Here is a 17,864-nt window from a genome sequence, read left to right on the forward strand (position 1 = left end):
TTTCTTATATTTTACGCTAAATTCTCTTTATTTTTGATTCTATAAGCGTACAACATTAAATACGCAATGTATTAGTCAATACTTTAGAACAGAGAAACTGTCAAAGGCATAGTAACTGGAATTTTGGACATCATGGCTGAAATTATTCCTTGCTTAGATGGATTTTTACCAGATTTTGACCCATTTCCAGATGATGAGCTTGCTGCAGCTGCGGCGGCTGCTGCTGCATTGCCTTTACCATTTCCTTGTTTACCACCTTTCTTCGCATTTCCATTGCCAGCTGAAGCAGCTGCTGCTGATGATGCTGCAGATCCATTTGAAACTGCCTGGCCACTTTTTTGCCCGTTTCCTCCATTGTTACCAGACCCTGCTGTTGTGCTCGATCCTGAATTGTTCACTTTTTGTCCACTACCATTTGATGATCCTGCTGCTGAACTTGCTCCTGAATTGTTACCAGCATTTCCGTTTTTGTTGCTACCGTTAGAAGCTGAACCTGCTGCTGAACTAGATGCTCCATTGTTACCGCTGTTTCCTGCGTTTTTGCTGCTGCCGTTTGAAGATGCACCTGAGGCTGCTGCTGCTGATGATGCTGCTGCTGAGCTTGATGATCCATTGTTACCATTGTTTCCTCCGTTGTTATCGCTTCCGTTTGAAGATGCACCTGAGGCTGCTGCTGCTGATGATGCTGCTGCTGAGCTTGATGATCCATTGTTACCATTGTTTCCTCCGTTGTTATCGCTTCCGTTTGAAGATGCACCTGAGGCTGCTGCTGCTGATGATGCTGCTGCTGAGCTTGATGATCCATTGTTACCATTGTTTCCTCCGTTGTTATCGCTTCCGTTTGAAGATGCACCTGAGGCTGCTGCCGCTGATGATGCTGCTGCTGAGCTTGATGATCCATTGTTACCATTGTTTCCTCCGTTGTTATCGCTTCCGTTTGAAGATGCACCTGAGGCTGCTGCTGCTGATGATGCTGCTGCTGAGCTTGATGATCCATTGTTACCATTGTTTCCTCCGTTGTTATCGCTTCCGTTTGAAGATGCACCTGAGGCTGCTGCTGCTGATGATGCTGCTGCTGAGCTTGATGATCCATTGTTACCATTGTTTCCTCCGTTGTTATCGCTTCCGTTTGAAGATGCACCTGAGGCTGCTGCCGCTGATGATGCTGCTGCTGAGCTTGATGATCCATTGTTACCATTGTTTCCTCCGTTGTTATCGCTTCCGTTTGAAGATGCACCTGAGGCTGCTGCTGCTGATGATGCTGCTGCTGATGATGCTGCTGCTGAGCTTGATGATCCATTGTTACCATTGTTTCCTCCGTTGTTATCGCTTCCGTTTGAAGATGCACCTGAGGCTGCTGCCGCTGATGATGCTGTTGCTGAGCTTGATGATCCATTGTTACCATTGTTTCCTCCGTTGTTATCGCTTCCGTTTGAAGATGCACCTGAGGCTGCTGCTGCTGATGATGCTGCTGCTGAGCTTGATGATCCATTGTTACCATTGTTTCCTCCGTTGTTATCGCTTCCGTTTGAAGATGCACCTGAGGCTGCTGCTGCTGATGATGCTGCTGCTGAGCTTGATGATCCATTGTTACCATTGTTTCCTCCGTTGTTATCGCTTCCGTTTGAAGATGCACCTGAGGCTGCTGCTGCTGATGATGCTGCTGCTGAGCTTGATGATCCATTGTTACCATTGTTTCCTCCGTTGTTATCGCTTCCGTTTGAAGATGCACCTGAGGCTGCTGCTGCTGATGATGCTGCTGCTGAGCTTGATGATCCATTGTTACCATTGTTTCCTCCGTTGTTATCGCTTCCGTTTGAAGATGCACCTGAGGCTGCTGCTGCTGATGATGCTGCTGCTGAGCTTGATGATCCATTGTTACCATTGTTTCCTCCGTTGTTATCGCTTCCGTTTGAAGATGCACCTGAGGCTGCTGCTGCTGATGATGCTGCTGCTGAGCTTGATGATCCATTGTTACCATTGTTTCCTCCGTTGTTATCGCTTCCGTTTGAAGATGCACCTGAGGCTGCTGCTGCTGATGATGCTGCTGCTGAGCTTGATGATCCATTGTTACCATTGTTTCCTCCGTTGTTGTCGCTTCCGTTTGAAGATGCACCTGAGGCTGCTGCTGCTGATGATGCTGCTGCTGAGCTTGATGATCCATTGTTACCATTGTTTCCTCCGTTGTTATCGCTTCCGTTTGAAGATGCACCTGAGGCTGCTGCTGCTGATGATGCTGCTGCTGAGCTTGATGATCCATTGTTACCATTGTTTCCTCCGTTGTTATCGCTTCCGTTTGAAGATGCACCTGAGGCTGCTGCTGCTGATGATGCTGCTGCTGAGCTTGATGATCCATTGTTACCATTGTTTCCTCCGTTGTTATCGCTTCCGTTTGAAGATGCACCTGAGGCTGCTGCTGCTGATGATGCTGCTGCTGAGCTTGATGATCCATTGTTACCATTGTTTCCTGCGTTGTTATCGCTTCCGTTTGAAGATGCACCTGAGGCTGCTGCTGCTGATGATGCTGCTGCTGAGCTTGATGATCCATTGTTACCATTGTTTCCTCCGTTGTTACCATAACCGTTGTCAGATCCGTCTGAAGATGATGAACCTGATGCTGATGATGATGATGCTGCTGAGTTTGATCCTCCATTGTTACCATTGTTGACATAACCGTTTCCTCCGTTGTTGCCATAACCGTTGTCAGATCCGTCTGAAGATGATGAACCTGATGATGATGATGACGATGCTGCTGAGTTTGATCCTCCATTGTTACCATTGTTGACATAACCGTTTCCTCCGCTGTTGCCATAACCGTTGTCAGATCCGTCTGAAGATGATGACCTCGATGCTGCTGTTGATGCTGCTGCTGAGCTTGATGATCCATTGTTACCATTGTTTCCTCCGTTGTTGCCATAACCGTTGTCAGATCCGTCTGAAGATGATGAACCTGATGATGCTGATGAAGCTGCTGCTGATGATGATGATGCTGCTGAGCTTGATCCTCCATTGTTACCATTGTTGCCATATACGTTTCCTCCGTTGTTGCCATAACCGTTGTCAGATCCGTCTGAAGTTGATGAACCTGATGCTGATGATGATGATGCTGCTGAGCTTGAGCCTCTATTGTTACCATTGTTGCCATAACTGTTTCCTCCGTTGTTGCCATATCCGTTGTCAGATCCGTCTGAAGATGATGAACCTGATGCTGATGATGAACCTGATGCTGATGATGATGATGCTGCTGAGCTTGATCCGCCATTGTTATCATTGTTGCCATAACTGTTTCCTCCGTTGTTGCCATATCCGTTGTCAGATCCGTCTGAAGATGATGAACCTGATGCTGCTGATGATGCTGCTGCTGAGCTTGATGATCCATTGTTACCATTGTTTCCTCCGTTGTTATCGCTTCCGTTTGAAGATGCACCTGAGGCTGCTGCTGCTGATGATGCTGCTGCTGAGCTTGATGATCCATTGTTACCATTGTTTCCTCCGTTGTTATCGCTTCCGTTTGAAGATGCACCTGAGGCTGCTGCTGCTGATGATGCTGCTGCTGAGCTTGATGATCCATTGTTACCATTGTTTCCTCCGTTGTTATCGCTTCCGTTTGAAGATGCACCTGAGGCTGCTGCTGCTGATGATGCTGCTGCTGAGCTTGATGATCCATTGTTACCATTGTTTCCTGCGTTGTTATCGCTTCCGTTTGAAGATGCACCTGAGGCTGCTGCTGCTGATGATGCTGCTGCTGAGCTTGATGATCCATTGTTACCATTGTTTCCTCCGTTGTTACCATAACCGTTGTCAGATCCGTCTGAAGATGATGAACCTGATGCTGATGATGATGATGCTGCTGAGTTTGATCCTCCATTGTTACCATTGTTGACATAACCGTTTCCTCCGTTGTTGCCATAACCGTTGTCAGATCCGTCTGAAGATGATGAACCTGATGATGATGATGACGATGCTGCTGAGTTTGATCCTCCATTGTTACCATTGTTGACATAACCGTTTCCTCCGCTGTTGCCATAACCGTTGTCAGATCCGTCTGAAGATGATGACCTCGATGCTGCTGTTGATGCTGCTGCTGAGCTTGATGATCCATTGTTACCATTGTTTCCTCCGTTGTTGCCATAACCGTTGTCAGATCCGTCTGAAGATGATGAACCTGATGATGCTGATGAAGCTGCTGCTGATGATGATGATGCTGCTGAGCTTGATCCTCCATTGTTACCATTGTTGCCATATCCGTTTCCTCCGTTGTTGCCATAACCGTTGTCAGATCCGTCTGAAGTTGATGAACCTGATGCTGATGATGATGATGCTGCTGAGCTTGAGCCTCTATTGTTACCATTGTTGCCATAACTGTTTCCTCCGTTGTTGCCATATCCGTTGTCAGATCCGTCTGAAGATGATGAACCTGATGCTGATGATGAACCTGATGCTGATGATGATGATGCTGCTGAGCTTGATCCGCCATTGTTATCATTGTTGCCATAACTGTTTCCTCCGTTGTTGCCATATCCGTTGTCAGATCCGTCTGAAGATGATGAACCTGATGCTGATGATGATGATGCTGCTGAGCTTGAGCCTCTATTGTTACCATTGTTGCCATAACTGTTTCCTCCGTTGTTGCCATATCCGTTGTCAGATCCGTCTGAAGATGATGAACCTGATGCTGATGATGAACCTGATGCTGATGATGATGATGCTGCTGAGCTTGATCCTCCATTGTTACCATTGTTGCCATATCCGTTTCCTCCGTTGTTGCCATAACCGTTGTCAGATCCGTCTGAAGATGATGAACCTGATGCTGATGATGATGATGCTGCTGAGTTTGATCCTCCATTGTTACCATTGTTGCCATAACCGTTTCCTCCGCTGTTGCCATAACCGTTGTCAGTTCCGTCTGAAGATGATGAACCTGATGCTGATGATGATGATGATGCTGAGTTTGATCCTCCATTGTTACCATTGTTGCCATATCCGTTTCCTACGCTGTTGCCATAACCGTTGTCAGTTTCGTCTGAAGATGATGAACCTGATGCTGATGATGATGATGCTGCTGAGTTTGATCCTCCATTGTTACCATTGTTGCCATATCCGTTTCCTCCGCTGTTGCCATAACCGTTGTCAGTTCCGTCTGAAGATGATGAACCTGATGCTGATGATGATGATGCTGCTGAGTTTGATCCTCCATTGTTACCATTGTTGCCATATCCGTTTCCTCCGTTGTTGCCATAACCGTTTCCTCCGCTGTTGCCATAACCGTTGTCAGTTCCGTCTGAAGATGATGAACCTGATGCTGATGATGATGATGCTGCTGAGTTTGATCCTCCATTTTTACCATTGTTGCCATACCCGTTTCCTCCGTTGTTGCCATAACCGTTTCCTCCGCTGTTGCCATAACCGTTGTCAGTTCCGTCTGAAGATGATGAACCTGATGCTGATGATGATGATGATGCTGAGTTTGATCCTCCATTGTTACCATTGTTGCCATATCCGTTTCCTCCGCTGTTGCCATAACCGTTGTCAGTTCCGTCTGAAGATGATGAACCTGATGCTGATGATGATGATGCTGCTGAGTTTGATCCTCCATTGTTACCATTGTTGCCATATCCGTTTCCTCCGCTGTTGCCATAACCGTTGTCAGTTCCGTCTGAAGATGATGAACCTGATGCTGATGATGATGATGCTGCTGAGTTTGATCCTCCATTGTTACCATTGTTGCCATATCCGTTTCCTCCGTTGTTGCCATAACCGTTGTCAGATCTGTCTGAAGATGCATCTGAAGCTGATGAAGATGAAGAAGTAGCTACTGCTGATGTTGCTGTTGAGCTTGATCCTGTATTGCTATCATTGTTACCATTGTTTCCTCCACTGTTACCGCTGCCGGTGTTAGATGCGTCTGAAGATGCATCTGAGGCTGATTTTGCTGAGCTTGATGATCTATTGTTACCATTGTTTCCTCCAGTATTACCGCTACCGGTGTTAGATGCGTCTGAAGATGCATCTGAGGCTGATTTTGCTGAGCTTGATGATCCATTGTTACCATTGTTTCCTCCATCATTACCGCTTCCGGTGTTAGATGCGTCTGAAGATGCATCTGAGGCTGATTCTGAGCTAGATGATCCATCATTGTTGCCTCCATCGTATCCATCGTATCCATCGTCTCCATCTCCATCGTCTCCACCATAGTTTATAGCATTTGCATTGGCACTTGATGCGGCTGCTGAATCGGCACCTGAACCACTTCCTCCATTCTCTGTATCTGCGTTGGAAGTAGCAAATGCGTTGCTACTGCCCATAATAGTTGACACGATTCCCATTGGCATGTTTACGTCCAATCCCATGTCTGGAATGGGGCCCATAGATCGGGTAGAAACATAATTAGTTGCTGTAATAGCAAGGATTAGTAAATTCAAATACATTTTAAAAACCATTTTGAAGTTTTTGTTTTTTAACTTTGCTTATCTCAAGTTGAGATGATATGATTTTCAGTTAACGAAGTGCTGTGTTTTATAGTAAATTTTATGGCGTCTGATTAAACATATTCTCAATTTGGAAACGGAAATACATCCAATAACAGTCTCTTTGTTTAGTTACTGTATTTTTTCTGGAATGCACAGCCTCAAAGCATAATGCAAGTAGAAGTTAGTAGTTACTAAAACATCAACATCAGCATCTGGTTAAACGTCTTTCCGATTTGATATCGAATACAGATAATTTTTTTGTTCAATCATCTGTATTTGCTTTGGAATTTAGCTCATCAAAATAAACAATAGTCAGCAATTAGCAATTATAAACATCCAATAAACAGTCTTTAAATGTCATAGTAATGTTTGCCCAATGTCTCATCATCAACATGCATTTTACAATATTGTTGTCTGTTTTTTTTGTGCTAAAACTCGTCTGAACACTAGCATTTAATTTTCAAATGAAATCGAAAGATTAATTGTCTGAGCGTAATTATAACACGGTTTGCAAGATTATCAGTCTCACTAGAAATAGTAATAACCAATAACTTATTTATACTTTTTAATCTCTAGATTAGTCATTGAATCTGCATTCCTCAAAAAAACTGTTGCTAGTTACATTTTCAATTGCCAAGTCATGTGTATTGTTTTCGAAGATATCTTAGTTGGTGTGTTCTGTTTCTCGATTTATGACTAACCTGTTTTTTATTTATTTAAGTTAATTCAGCAAAGAGTAATTAAGTCAACTAGCATAGCACTTTTTAATGGACTGACAAGGGAAGTTACCCAAATGTCACTCCTGGGTCTGAGATATTTATGTTTAAAATTTGGCAATATTTGATTTAATTCAAATAAAAATTAGTTAAAAATGTGAGTTGAGGTGGTGCAGTTGTGAAAGTTGTTCATAAGGCGTTTTAAGTTCAAATTTTACTTGTGACATTTTTTGTTAAACTTTTCTAAAGTTTGACTAACCTTTGACCTTTAGAGATCATTTGAAGGTCATATATGATTTTTGACAGTTTACCATCACTCTCGTGCATATTCATCATTATTATCATCACTATTAGTTAACGAAACTCATCATCAACTCTCAACGAGTCATCTTTCAACGTAAATTGCTCTTTCATGAGTTTAGAACTTTTTGCATGTTTTGAGTCATATTTCGTTAACTAATAGTGATATAATGATGAATATGCACGAGAGTGATGGTAAACTGTCAAAAATCATATATGACCTTCAAATGATCTCTAAAGGTCAAAGGTTAGTCAAACTTTAGAAAAGTTTAACAAAAAATGTCACAAGTAAAATTTGAACTTAAAACGCCTTATGAACAACTTTCACAACTGCACCACCTCAACTCACATTTTTAACTAATTTTTATTTGAATTAAATCAAATATTGCCAAATTTTAAACATAAATATCTCAGACCCAGGAGTGACATTTGGGTAACTTCCCTTGTCAGTCCATTAAAAAGTGCTATGCTAGTTGACTTAATTACTCTTTGCTGAATTAACTTAAATAAATAAAAAACAGGTTAGTCATAAATCGAGAAACAGAACACACCAACTAAGATATCTTCGAAAACAATACACATGACTTGGCAATTGAAAATGTAACTAGCAACAGTTTTTTTGAGGAATGCAGATTCAATGACTAATCTAGAGATTAAAAAGTATAAATAAGTTATTGGTTATTACTATTTCTAGTGAGACTGATAATCTTGCAAACCGTGTTATAATTACGCTCAGACAATTAATCTTTCGATTTCATTTGAAAATTAAATGCTAGTGTTCAGACGAGTTTTAGCACAAAAAAAACAGACAACAATATTGTAAAATGCATGTTGATGATGAGACATTGGGCAAACATTACTATGACATTTAAAGACTGTTTATTGGATGTTTATAATTGCTAATTGCTGACTATTGTTTATTTTGATGAGCTAAATTCCAAAGCAAATACAGATGATTGAACAAAAAAATTATCTGTATTCGATATCAAATCGGAAAGACGTTTAACCAGATGCTGATGTTGATGTTTTAGTAACTACTAACTTCTACTTGCATTATGCTTTGAGGCTGTGCATTCCAGAAAAAATACAGTAACTAAACAAAGAGACTGTTATTGGATGTATTTCCGTTTCCAAATTGAGAATATGTTTAATCAGACGCCATAAAATTTACTATAAAACACAGCACTTCGTTAACTGAAAATCATATCATCTCAACTTGAGATAAGCAAAGTTAAAAAACAAAAACTTCAAAATGGTTTTTAAAATGTATTTGAATTTACTAATCCTTGCTATTACAGCAACTAATTATGTTTCTACCCGATCTATGGGCCCCATTCCAGACATGGGATTGGACGTAAACATGCCAATGGGAATCGTGTCAACTATTATGGGCAGTAGCAACGCATTTGCTACTTCCAACGCAGATACAGAGAATGGAGGAAGTGGTTCAGGTGCCGATTCAGCAGCCGCATCAAGTGCCAATGCAAATGCTATAAACTATGGTGGAGACGATGGAGATGGAGACGATGGATACGATGGATACGATGGAGGCAACAATGATGGATCATCTAGCTCAGAATCAGCCTCAGATGCATCTTCAGACGCATCTAACACCGGAAGCGGTAATGATGGAGGAAACAATGGTAACAATGGATCATCAAGCTCAGCAAAATCAGCCTCAGATGCATCTTCAGACGCATCTAACACCGGTAGCGGTAATACTGGAGGAAACAATGGTAACAATAGATCATCAAGCTCAGCAAAATCAGCCTCAGATGCATCTTCAGACGCATCTAACACCGGCAGCGGTAACAGTGGAGGAAACAATGGTAACAATGATAGCAATACAGGATCAAGCTCAACAGCAACATCAGCAGTAGCTACTTCTTCATCTTCATCAGCTTCAGATGCATCTTCAGACAGATCTGACAACGGTTATGGCAACAACGGAGGAAACGGATATGGCAACAATGGTAACAATGGAGGATCAAACTCAGCAGCATCATCATCATCAGCATCAGGTTCATCATCTTCAGACGGAACTGACAACGGTTATGGCAACAGCGGAGGAAACGGATATGGCAACAATGGTAACAATGGAGGATCAAACTCAGCAGCATCATCATCATCAGCATCAGGTTCATCATCTTCAGACGAAACTGACAACGGTTATGGCAACAGCGGAGGAAACGGATATGGCAACAATGGTAACAATGGAGGATCAAACTCAGCATCATCATCATCATCAGCATCAGGTTCATCATCTTCAGACGGAACTGACAACGGTTATGGCAACAGCGGAGGAAACGGTTATGGCAACAACGGAGGAAACGGATATGGCAACAATGGTAACAATGGAGGATCAAACTCAGCAGCATCATCATCATCAGCATCAGGTTCATCATCTTCAGACGGAACTGACAACGGTTATGGCAACAGCGGAGGAAACGGATATGGCAACAATGGTAACAATGGAGGATCAAACTCAGCATCATCATCATCATCAGCATCAGGTTCATCATCTTAAGACGAAACTGACAACGGTTATGGCAACAGCGGAGGAAACGGTTATGGCAACAACGGTAACAATGGAGGATCAAACTCAGCATCATCATCATCATCAGCATCAGGTTCATCATCTTCAGACGGAACTGACAACGGTTATGGCAACAGCGGAGGAAACGGTTATGGCAACAACGGTAACAATGGAGGATCAAACTCAGCAGCATCATCATCATCAGCATCAGGTTCATCATCTTCAGACGGATCTGACAACGGTTATGGCAACAACGACGGAAACGGGTATGGCAACAATGGTAACAATGGAGGATCAAACTCAGCAGCATCATCATCATCAGCATCAGGTTCATCATCTTCAGACGAAACTGACAACGGTTATGGCAACAGCGGAGGAAACGGATATGGCAACAATGGTAACAATGGAGGATCAAACTCAGCAGCATCATCATCATCAGCATCAGGTTCATCATCTTCAGACGGATCTGACAACGGTTATGGCAACAACGGAGGAAACGGATATGGCAACAACGGTAACAATGGAGGATCAAACTCAGCAGCATCATCATCATCAGCATCAGGTTCATCATCTTCAGACGGATCTGACAACGGTTATGGCAACAACGGAGGAAACGGATATGGCAACAACGGTAACAATGGAGGATCAAACTCAGCAGCATCATCAGCGGCAGCAGCCTCAGGTGCATCTTCAAACGGAAGCGATAACAACGGAGGAAACAATGGTAACAATGGATCATCAAGCTCAGCAGCAGCATCATCAGCAGCAGCAGCCTCAGGTGCATCTTCAAACGGAAGCGATAACAACGGAGGAAACAATGGTAACAATGGATCATCAAGCTCAGCAGCAGCATCATCAGCAGCAGCAGCCTCAGGTGCATCTTCAAACGGAAGCGATAACAACGGAGGAAACAATGGTAACAATGGATCATCAAGCTCAGCAGCAGCATCATCAGCAGCAGCAGCCTCAGGTGCATCTTCAAACGGAAGCGATAACAACGGAGGAAACAATGGTAACAATGGATCATCAAGCTCAGCAGCAGCATCATCAGCGGCAGCAGCCTCAGGTGCATCTTCAAACGGAAGCGATAACAACGGAGGAAACAATGTTAACAATGGATCATCAAGCTCAGCAGCAGCAGCATCATCAGCAGCAGCCGCAGGTTCATCTTCAAACGGAAGCGATAACAACGGAGGAAACAATGGTAACAATGGATCATCAAGCTCAGCAGCAGCATCATCAGCAGCAGCAGCCTCAGGTGCATCTTCAAACGGAAGCGATAACAACGGAGGAAACAATGGTAACAATGGATCATCAAGCTCAGCAGCAGCATCATCAGCAGCAGCAGCCTCAGGTGCATCTTCAAACGGAAGCGATAACAACGGAGGAAACAATGGTAACAATGGATCATCAAGCTCAGCAGCAGCATCATCAGCAGCAGCAGCCTCAGGTGCATCTTCAAACGGAAGCGATAACAACGGAGGAAACAATGGTAACAATGGATCATCAAGCTCAGCAGCAGCATCATCAGCAGCAGCAGCCTCAGGTGCATCTTCAAACGGAAGCGATAACAACGGAGGAAACAATGGTAACAATGGATCATCAAGCTCAGCAGCAGCATCATCAGCAGCAGCAGCCTCAGGTGCATCTTCAAACGGAAGCGATAACAACAGAGGAAACAATGGTAACAATGGATCATCAAGCTCAGCAGCAGCATCATCAGCGGCAGCAGCCTCAGGTGCATCTTCAAACGGAAGCGATAACAACGGAGGAAACAATGGTAACAATGGATCATCAAGCTCAGCAGCAGCATCATCAGCAGCAGCAGCCTCAGGTGCATCTTCAAACGGAAGCGATAACAACGGAGGAAACAATGGTAACAATGGATCATCAAGCTCAGCAGCAGCATCATCAGCAGCAGCAGCCTCAGGTGCATCTTCAAACGGAAGCGATAACAACGGAGGAAACAATGGTAACAATGGATCATCAAGCTCAGCAGCAGCATCATCAGCAGCAGCAGCCTCAGGTGCATCTTCAAACGGAAGCGATAACAACAGAGGAAACAATGGTAACAATGGATCATCAAGCTCAGCAGCAGCATCATCAGCGGCAGCAGCCTCAGGTGCATCTTCAAACGGAAGCGATAACAACGGAGGAAACAATGTTAACAATGGATCATCAAGCTCAGCAGCAGCAGCATCATCAGCAGCAGCCGCAGGTTCATCTTCAAACGGAAGCGATAACAACGGAGGAAACAATGGTAACAATGGATCATCAAGCTCAGCAGCAGCATCATCAGCAGCAGCAGCCTCAGGTGCATCTTCAAACGGAAGCGATAACAACGGAGGAAACAATGGTAACAATGGATCATCAAGCTCAGCAGCAGCATCATCAGCAGCAGCAGCCTCAGGTGCATCTTCAAACGGAAGCGATAACAACGGAGGAAACAATGGTAACAATGGATCATCAAGCTCAGCAGCAGCATCATCAGCAGCAGCAGCCTCAGGTGCATCTTCAAACGGAAGCGATAACAACGGAGGAAACAATGGTAACAATGGATCATCAAGCTCAGCAGCAGCATCATCAGCAGCAGCAGCCTCAGGTGCATCTTCAAACGGAAGCGATAACAACGGAGGAAACAATGGTAACAATGGATCATCAAGCTCAGCAGCAGCATCATCAGCAGCAGCAGCCTCAGGTGCATCTTCAAACGGAAGCGATAACAACAGAGGAAACAATGGTAACAATGGATCATCAAGCTCAGCAGCAGCATCATCAGCGGCAGCAGCCTCAGGTGCATCTTCAAACGGAAGCGATAACAACGGAGGAAACAATGGTAACAATGGATCATCAAGCTCAGCAGCAGCATCATCAGCGGCAGCAGCCTCAGGTGCATCTTCAAACGGAAGCGATAACAACGGAGGAAACAATGGTAACAATGGATCATCAAGCTCAGCAGCAGCATCATCAGCGGCAGCAGCCTCAGGTGCATCTTCAAACGGAAGCGATAACAACGGAGGAAACAATGTTAACAATGGATCATCAAGCTCAGCAGCAGCAGCATCATCAGCAGCAGCCGCAGGTTCATCTTCAAACGGAAGCGATAACAACGGAGGAAACAATGGTAACAATGGATCATCAAGCTCAGCAGCAGCATCATCAGCAGCAGCAGCCTCAGGTGCATCTTCAAACGGAAGCGATAACAACGGAGGAAACAATGTTAACAATGGATCATCAAGCTCAGCAGCAGCATCATCAGCAGCAGCAGCCTCAGGTGCATCTTCAAACGGAAGCGATAACAACGGAGGAAACAATGGTAACAATGGATCATCAAGCTCAGCAGCAGCATCATCAGCAGCAGCAGCCTCAGGTGCATCTTCAAACGGAAGCGATAACAACGGAGGAAACAATGGTAACAATGGATCATCAAGCTCAGCAGCAGCATCATCAGCAGCAGCAGCCTCAGGTGCATCTTCAAACGGAAGCGATAACAACGGAGGAAACAATGGTAACAATGGATCATCAAGCTCAGCAGCAGCATCATCAGCGGCAGCAGCCTCAGGTGCATCTTCAAACGGAAGCAATAACAACGGAGGAAACAATGTTAACAATGGATCATCAAGCTCAGCAGCAGCAGCATCATCAGCAGCAGCCGCAGGTTCATCTTCAAACGGAAGCGATAACAACGGAGGAAACAATGGTAACAATGGATCATCAAGCTCAGCAGCAGCATCATCAGCAGCAGCAGCCTCAGGTGCATCTTCAAACGGAAGCGATAACAACGGAGGAAACAATGGTAACAATGGATCATCAAGCTCAGCAGCAGCATCATCAGCAGCAGCAGCCTCAGGTGCATCTTCAAACGGAAGCGATAACAACGGAGGAAACAATGGTAACAATGGATCATCAAGCTCAGCAGCAGCATCATCAGCAGCAGCAGCCTCAGGTGCATCTTCAAACGGAAGCGATAACAACGGAGGAAACAATGGTAACAATGGATCATCAAGCTCAGCAGCAGCATCATCAGCAGCAGCAGCCTCAGGTGCATCTTCAAACGGAAGCGATAACAACGGAGGAAACAATGGTAACAATGGATCATCAAGCTCAGCAGCAGCATCATCAGCAGCAGCAGCCTCAGGTGCATCTTCAAACGGAAGCGATAACAACGGAGGAAACAATGGTAACAATGGATCATCAAGCTCAGCAGCAGCATCATCAGCAGCAGCAGCCTCAGGTGCATCTTCAAACGGAAGCGATAACAACGGAGGAAACAATGGTAACAATGGATCATCAAGCTCAGCAGCAGCATCATCAGCGGCAGCAGCCTCAGGTGCATCTTCAAACGGAAGCGATAACAACGGAGGAAACAATGGTAACAATGGATCATCAAGCTCAGCAGCAGCATCATCAGCGGCAGCAACCTCAGGTGCATCTTCAAACGGAAGCGATAACAACGGAGGAAACAATGTTAACAATGGATCATCAAGCTCAGCAGCAGCAGCATCATCAGCAGCAGCCGCAGGTTCATCTTCAAACGGAAGCGATAACAACGGAGGAAACAATGGTAACAATGGATCATCAAGCTCAGCAGCAGCATCATCAGCAGCAGCAGCCTCAGGTGCATCTTCAAACGGAAGCGATAACAACGGAGGAAACAATGGTAACAATGGATCATCAAGCTCAGCAGCAGCATCATCAGCAGCAGCAGCCTCAGGTGCATCTTCAAACGGAAGCGATAACAACAGAGGAAACAATGGTAACAATGGATCATCAAGCTCAGCAGCAGCATCATCAGCGGCAGCAGCCTCAGGTGCATCTTCAAACGGAAGCGATAACAACGGAGGAAACAATGGTAACAATGGATCATCAAGCTCAGCAGCAGCATCATCAGCGGCAGCAGCCTCAGGTGCATCTTCAAACGGAAGCGATAACAACGGAGGAAACAATGGTAACAATGGATCATCAAGCTCAGCAGCAGCATCATCAGCGGCAGCAGCCTCAGGTGCATCTTCAAACGGAAGCGATAACAACGGAGGAAACAATGTTAACAATGGATCATCAAGCTCAGCAGCAGCAGCATCATCAGCAGCAGCCGCAGGTTCATCTTCAAACGGAAGCGATAACAACGGAGGAAACAATGGTAACAATGGATCATCAAGCTCAGCAGCAGCATCATCAGCAGCAGCAGCCTCAGGTGCATCTTCAAACGGAAGCGATAACAACGGAGGAAACAATGGTAACAATGGATCATCAAGCTCAGCAGCAGCATCATCAGCAGCAGCAGCCTCAGGTGCATCTTCAAACGGAAGCGATAACAACGGAGGAAACAATGGTAACAATGGATCATCAAGCTCAGCAGCAGCATCATCAGCAGCAGCAGCCTCAGGTGCATCTTCAAACGGAAGCGATAACAACGGAGGAAACAATGGTAACAATGGATCATCAAGCTCAGCAGCAGCATCATCAGCAGCAGCAGCCTCAGGTGCATCTTCAAACGGAAGCGATAACAACGGAGGAAACAATGGTAACAATGGATCATCAAGCTCAGCAGCAGCATCATCAGCGGCAGCAGCCTCAGGTGCATCTTCAAACGGAAGCGATAACAACGGAGGAAACAATGGTAACAATGGATCATCAAGCTCAGCAGCAGCATCATCAGCGGCAGCAACCTCAGGTGCATCTTCAAACGGAAGCGATAACAACGGAGGAAACAATGGTAACAATGGATCATCAAGCTCAGCAGCAGCATCATCAGCGGCAGCAGCCTCAGGTGCATCTTCAAACGGAAGCGATAACAACGGAGGAAACAATGGTAACAATGGATCATCAAGCTCAGCAGCAGCATCATCAGCAGCAGCAGCCTCAGGTGCATCTTCAAACGGAAGCGATAACAACGGAGGAAACAATGGTAACAATGGATCATCAAGCTCAGCAGCAGCATCATCAGCGGCAGCAGCCTCAGGTGCATCTTCAAACGGAAGCGATAACAACGGAGGAAACAATGGTAACAATGGATCATCAAGCTCAGCAGCAGCATCATCAGCAGCAGCAGCCTCAGGTGCATCTTCAAACGGAAGCGATAACAACGGAGGAAACAATGGTAACAATGGATCATCAAGCTCAGCAGCAGCATCATCAGCGGCAGCAGCCTCAGGTGCATCTTCAAACGGAAGCGATAACAACGGAGGAAACAATGGTAACAATGGATCATCAAGCTCAGCAGCAGCATCATCAGCAGCAGCAGCCTCAGGTGCATCTTCAAACGGAAGCGATAACAACGGAGGAAACAATGGTAACAATGGATCATCAAGCTCAGCAACAGCATCATCAGCGGCAGCAGCCTCAGGTGCATCTTCAAACGGAAGCGATAACAACGGAGGAAACAATGGTAACAATGGATCATCAAGCTCAGCAGCAGCATCATCAGCAGCAGCAGCCTCAGGTGCATCTTCAAACGGAAGCGATAACAACGGAGGAAACAATGGTAACAATGGATCATCAAGCTCAGCAGCAGCATCATCAGCGGCAGCAGCCTCAGGTGCATCTTCAAACGGAAGCGATAACAACGGAGGAAACAATGGTAACAATGGATCATCAAGCTCAGCAGCAGCATCATCAGCAGCAGCAGCCTCAGGTGCATCTTCAAACGGAAGCGATAACAACGGAGGAAACAATGGTAACAATGGATCATCAAGCTCAGCAGCAGCATCATCAGCAGCAGCATCATCAGCAGCAGCAGCCTCAGGTGCATCTTCAAACGGAAGCGATAACAACGGAGGAAACAATGGTAACAATGGATCATCAAGCTCAGCAGCAGCATCATCAGCGGCAGCAGCCTCAGGTGCATCTTCAAACGGAAGCGATAACAACGGAGGAAACAATGGTAACAATGGATCATCAAGCTCAGCAGCAGCATCATCAGCAGCAGCAGCCTCAGGTGCATCTTCAAACGGAAGCGATAACAACGGAGGAAACAATGGTAACAATGGATCATCAAGCTCAGCAGCAGCATCATCAGCAGCAGCAGCCTCAGGTGCATCTTCAAACGGCAGCAGCAAAAACGCAGGAAACAGCGGTAACAATGGAGCATCTAGTTCAGCAGCAGGTTCAGCTTCTAACGGTAGCAACAAAAACGGAAATGCTGGTAACAATTCAGGAGCAAGTTCAGCAGCAGGATCATCAAATGGTAGTGGACAAAAAGTGAACAATTCAGGATCGAGCACAACAGCAGGGTCTGGTAACAATGGAGGAAACGGGCAAAAAAGTGGCCAGGCAGTTTCAAATGGATCTGCAGCATCATCAGCAGCAGCTGCTTCAGCTGGCAATGGAAATGCGAAGAAAGGTGGTAAACAAGGAAATGGTAAAGGCAATGCAGCAGCAGCCGCCGCAGCTGCAGCAAGCTCATCATCTGGAAATGGGTCAAAATCTGGTAAAAATCCATCTAAGCAAGGAATAATTTCAGCCATGATGTCCAAAATTCCAGTTACTATGCCTTTGACAGTTTCTCTGTTCTAAAGTATTGACTAATACATTGCGTATTTAATGTTGTACGCTTATAGAATCAAAAATAAAGAGAATTTAGCGTAAAATATAAGAAAGCATTTCTTTTCCTATAACGGCTGATTTCATATAATTATCCGTGAACCTTCCATGATCCTCCTCAATCCAGCGTTTTTTTATGTCCAGCATATGCGATGCATGTTGAATATTGGGTTTTCTGATCAAGTGTTGGTAATTTGTGACTTTTTGATCCTGAAGTTTGCGCACTAGATCAGACAACTAGTAGAAAGATTTTCGACTGTCAATTGTGTGAATGATAATGCCATCTCTTTGTGTATCATT

The 17,864-nt window shown here is 44.9% G+C and overlaps 2 protein-coding genes across 29 annotated transcripts; one reads left to right on the forward strand and one right to left on the reverse strand.

Moving 5' to 3' along the window:
- On the reverse strand, positions 1–6,491 carry LOC107367165 (uncharacterized). 28 transcript variants are annotated; one of them, XM_089266635.1, is made up of 4 exons: positions 4,301–6,491; positions 4,120–4,165; positions 3,944–3,990; positions 1–3,085 (listed from the first exon to the last, which is right to left on the reverse strand). In XM_089266635.1, exons 1-4 carry the CDS (start codon positions 6,438–6,440, stop codon positions 84–86), a joined length of 5,235 nt encoding a protein of 1,744 aa, XP_089122761.1. In that variant the 5' UTR covers positions 6,441–6,491; the 3' UTR covers positions 1–83. The 28 variants fall into 28 exon arrangements, with proteins under 28 accessions (XP_089122761.1, XP_089122759.1, XP_089122753.1 ...); XM_089266633.1 differs by having other exon boundaries at positions 1–3,990; positions 5,039–6,491; XM_089266627.1 differs by having other exon boundaries at positions 1–3,990; positions 4,688–6,491.
- A 2,259-nt stretch (positions 6,492–8,750) lies between these two features.
- Positions 8,751–17,620, forward strand: LOC107362160 (uncharacterized). Its single transcript, XM_089266352.1, has 3 exons — positions 8,751–9,459; positions 10,015–12,048; positions 12,145–17,620. Exons 1-3 carry the CDS (start codon positions 8,751–8,753, stop codon positions 17,535–17,537), a joined length of 8,136 nt encoding a protein of 2,711 aa, XP_089122478.1. The 3' UTR covers positions 17,538–17,620.
- Positions 17,621–17,864: the final 244 nt, after the last annotated feature.

This window comes from Tetranychus urticae, chromosome 1, assembly GCF_039701765.1.
Source record: "Tetranychus urticae isolate SD_2017Ah chromosome 1, NJAU_TeUrti_SD_1.0, whole genome shotgun sequence".
NCBI lineage: Eukaryota > Metazoa > Arthropoda > Arachnida > Trombidiformes > Tetranychidae > Tetranychus > Tetranychus urticae.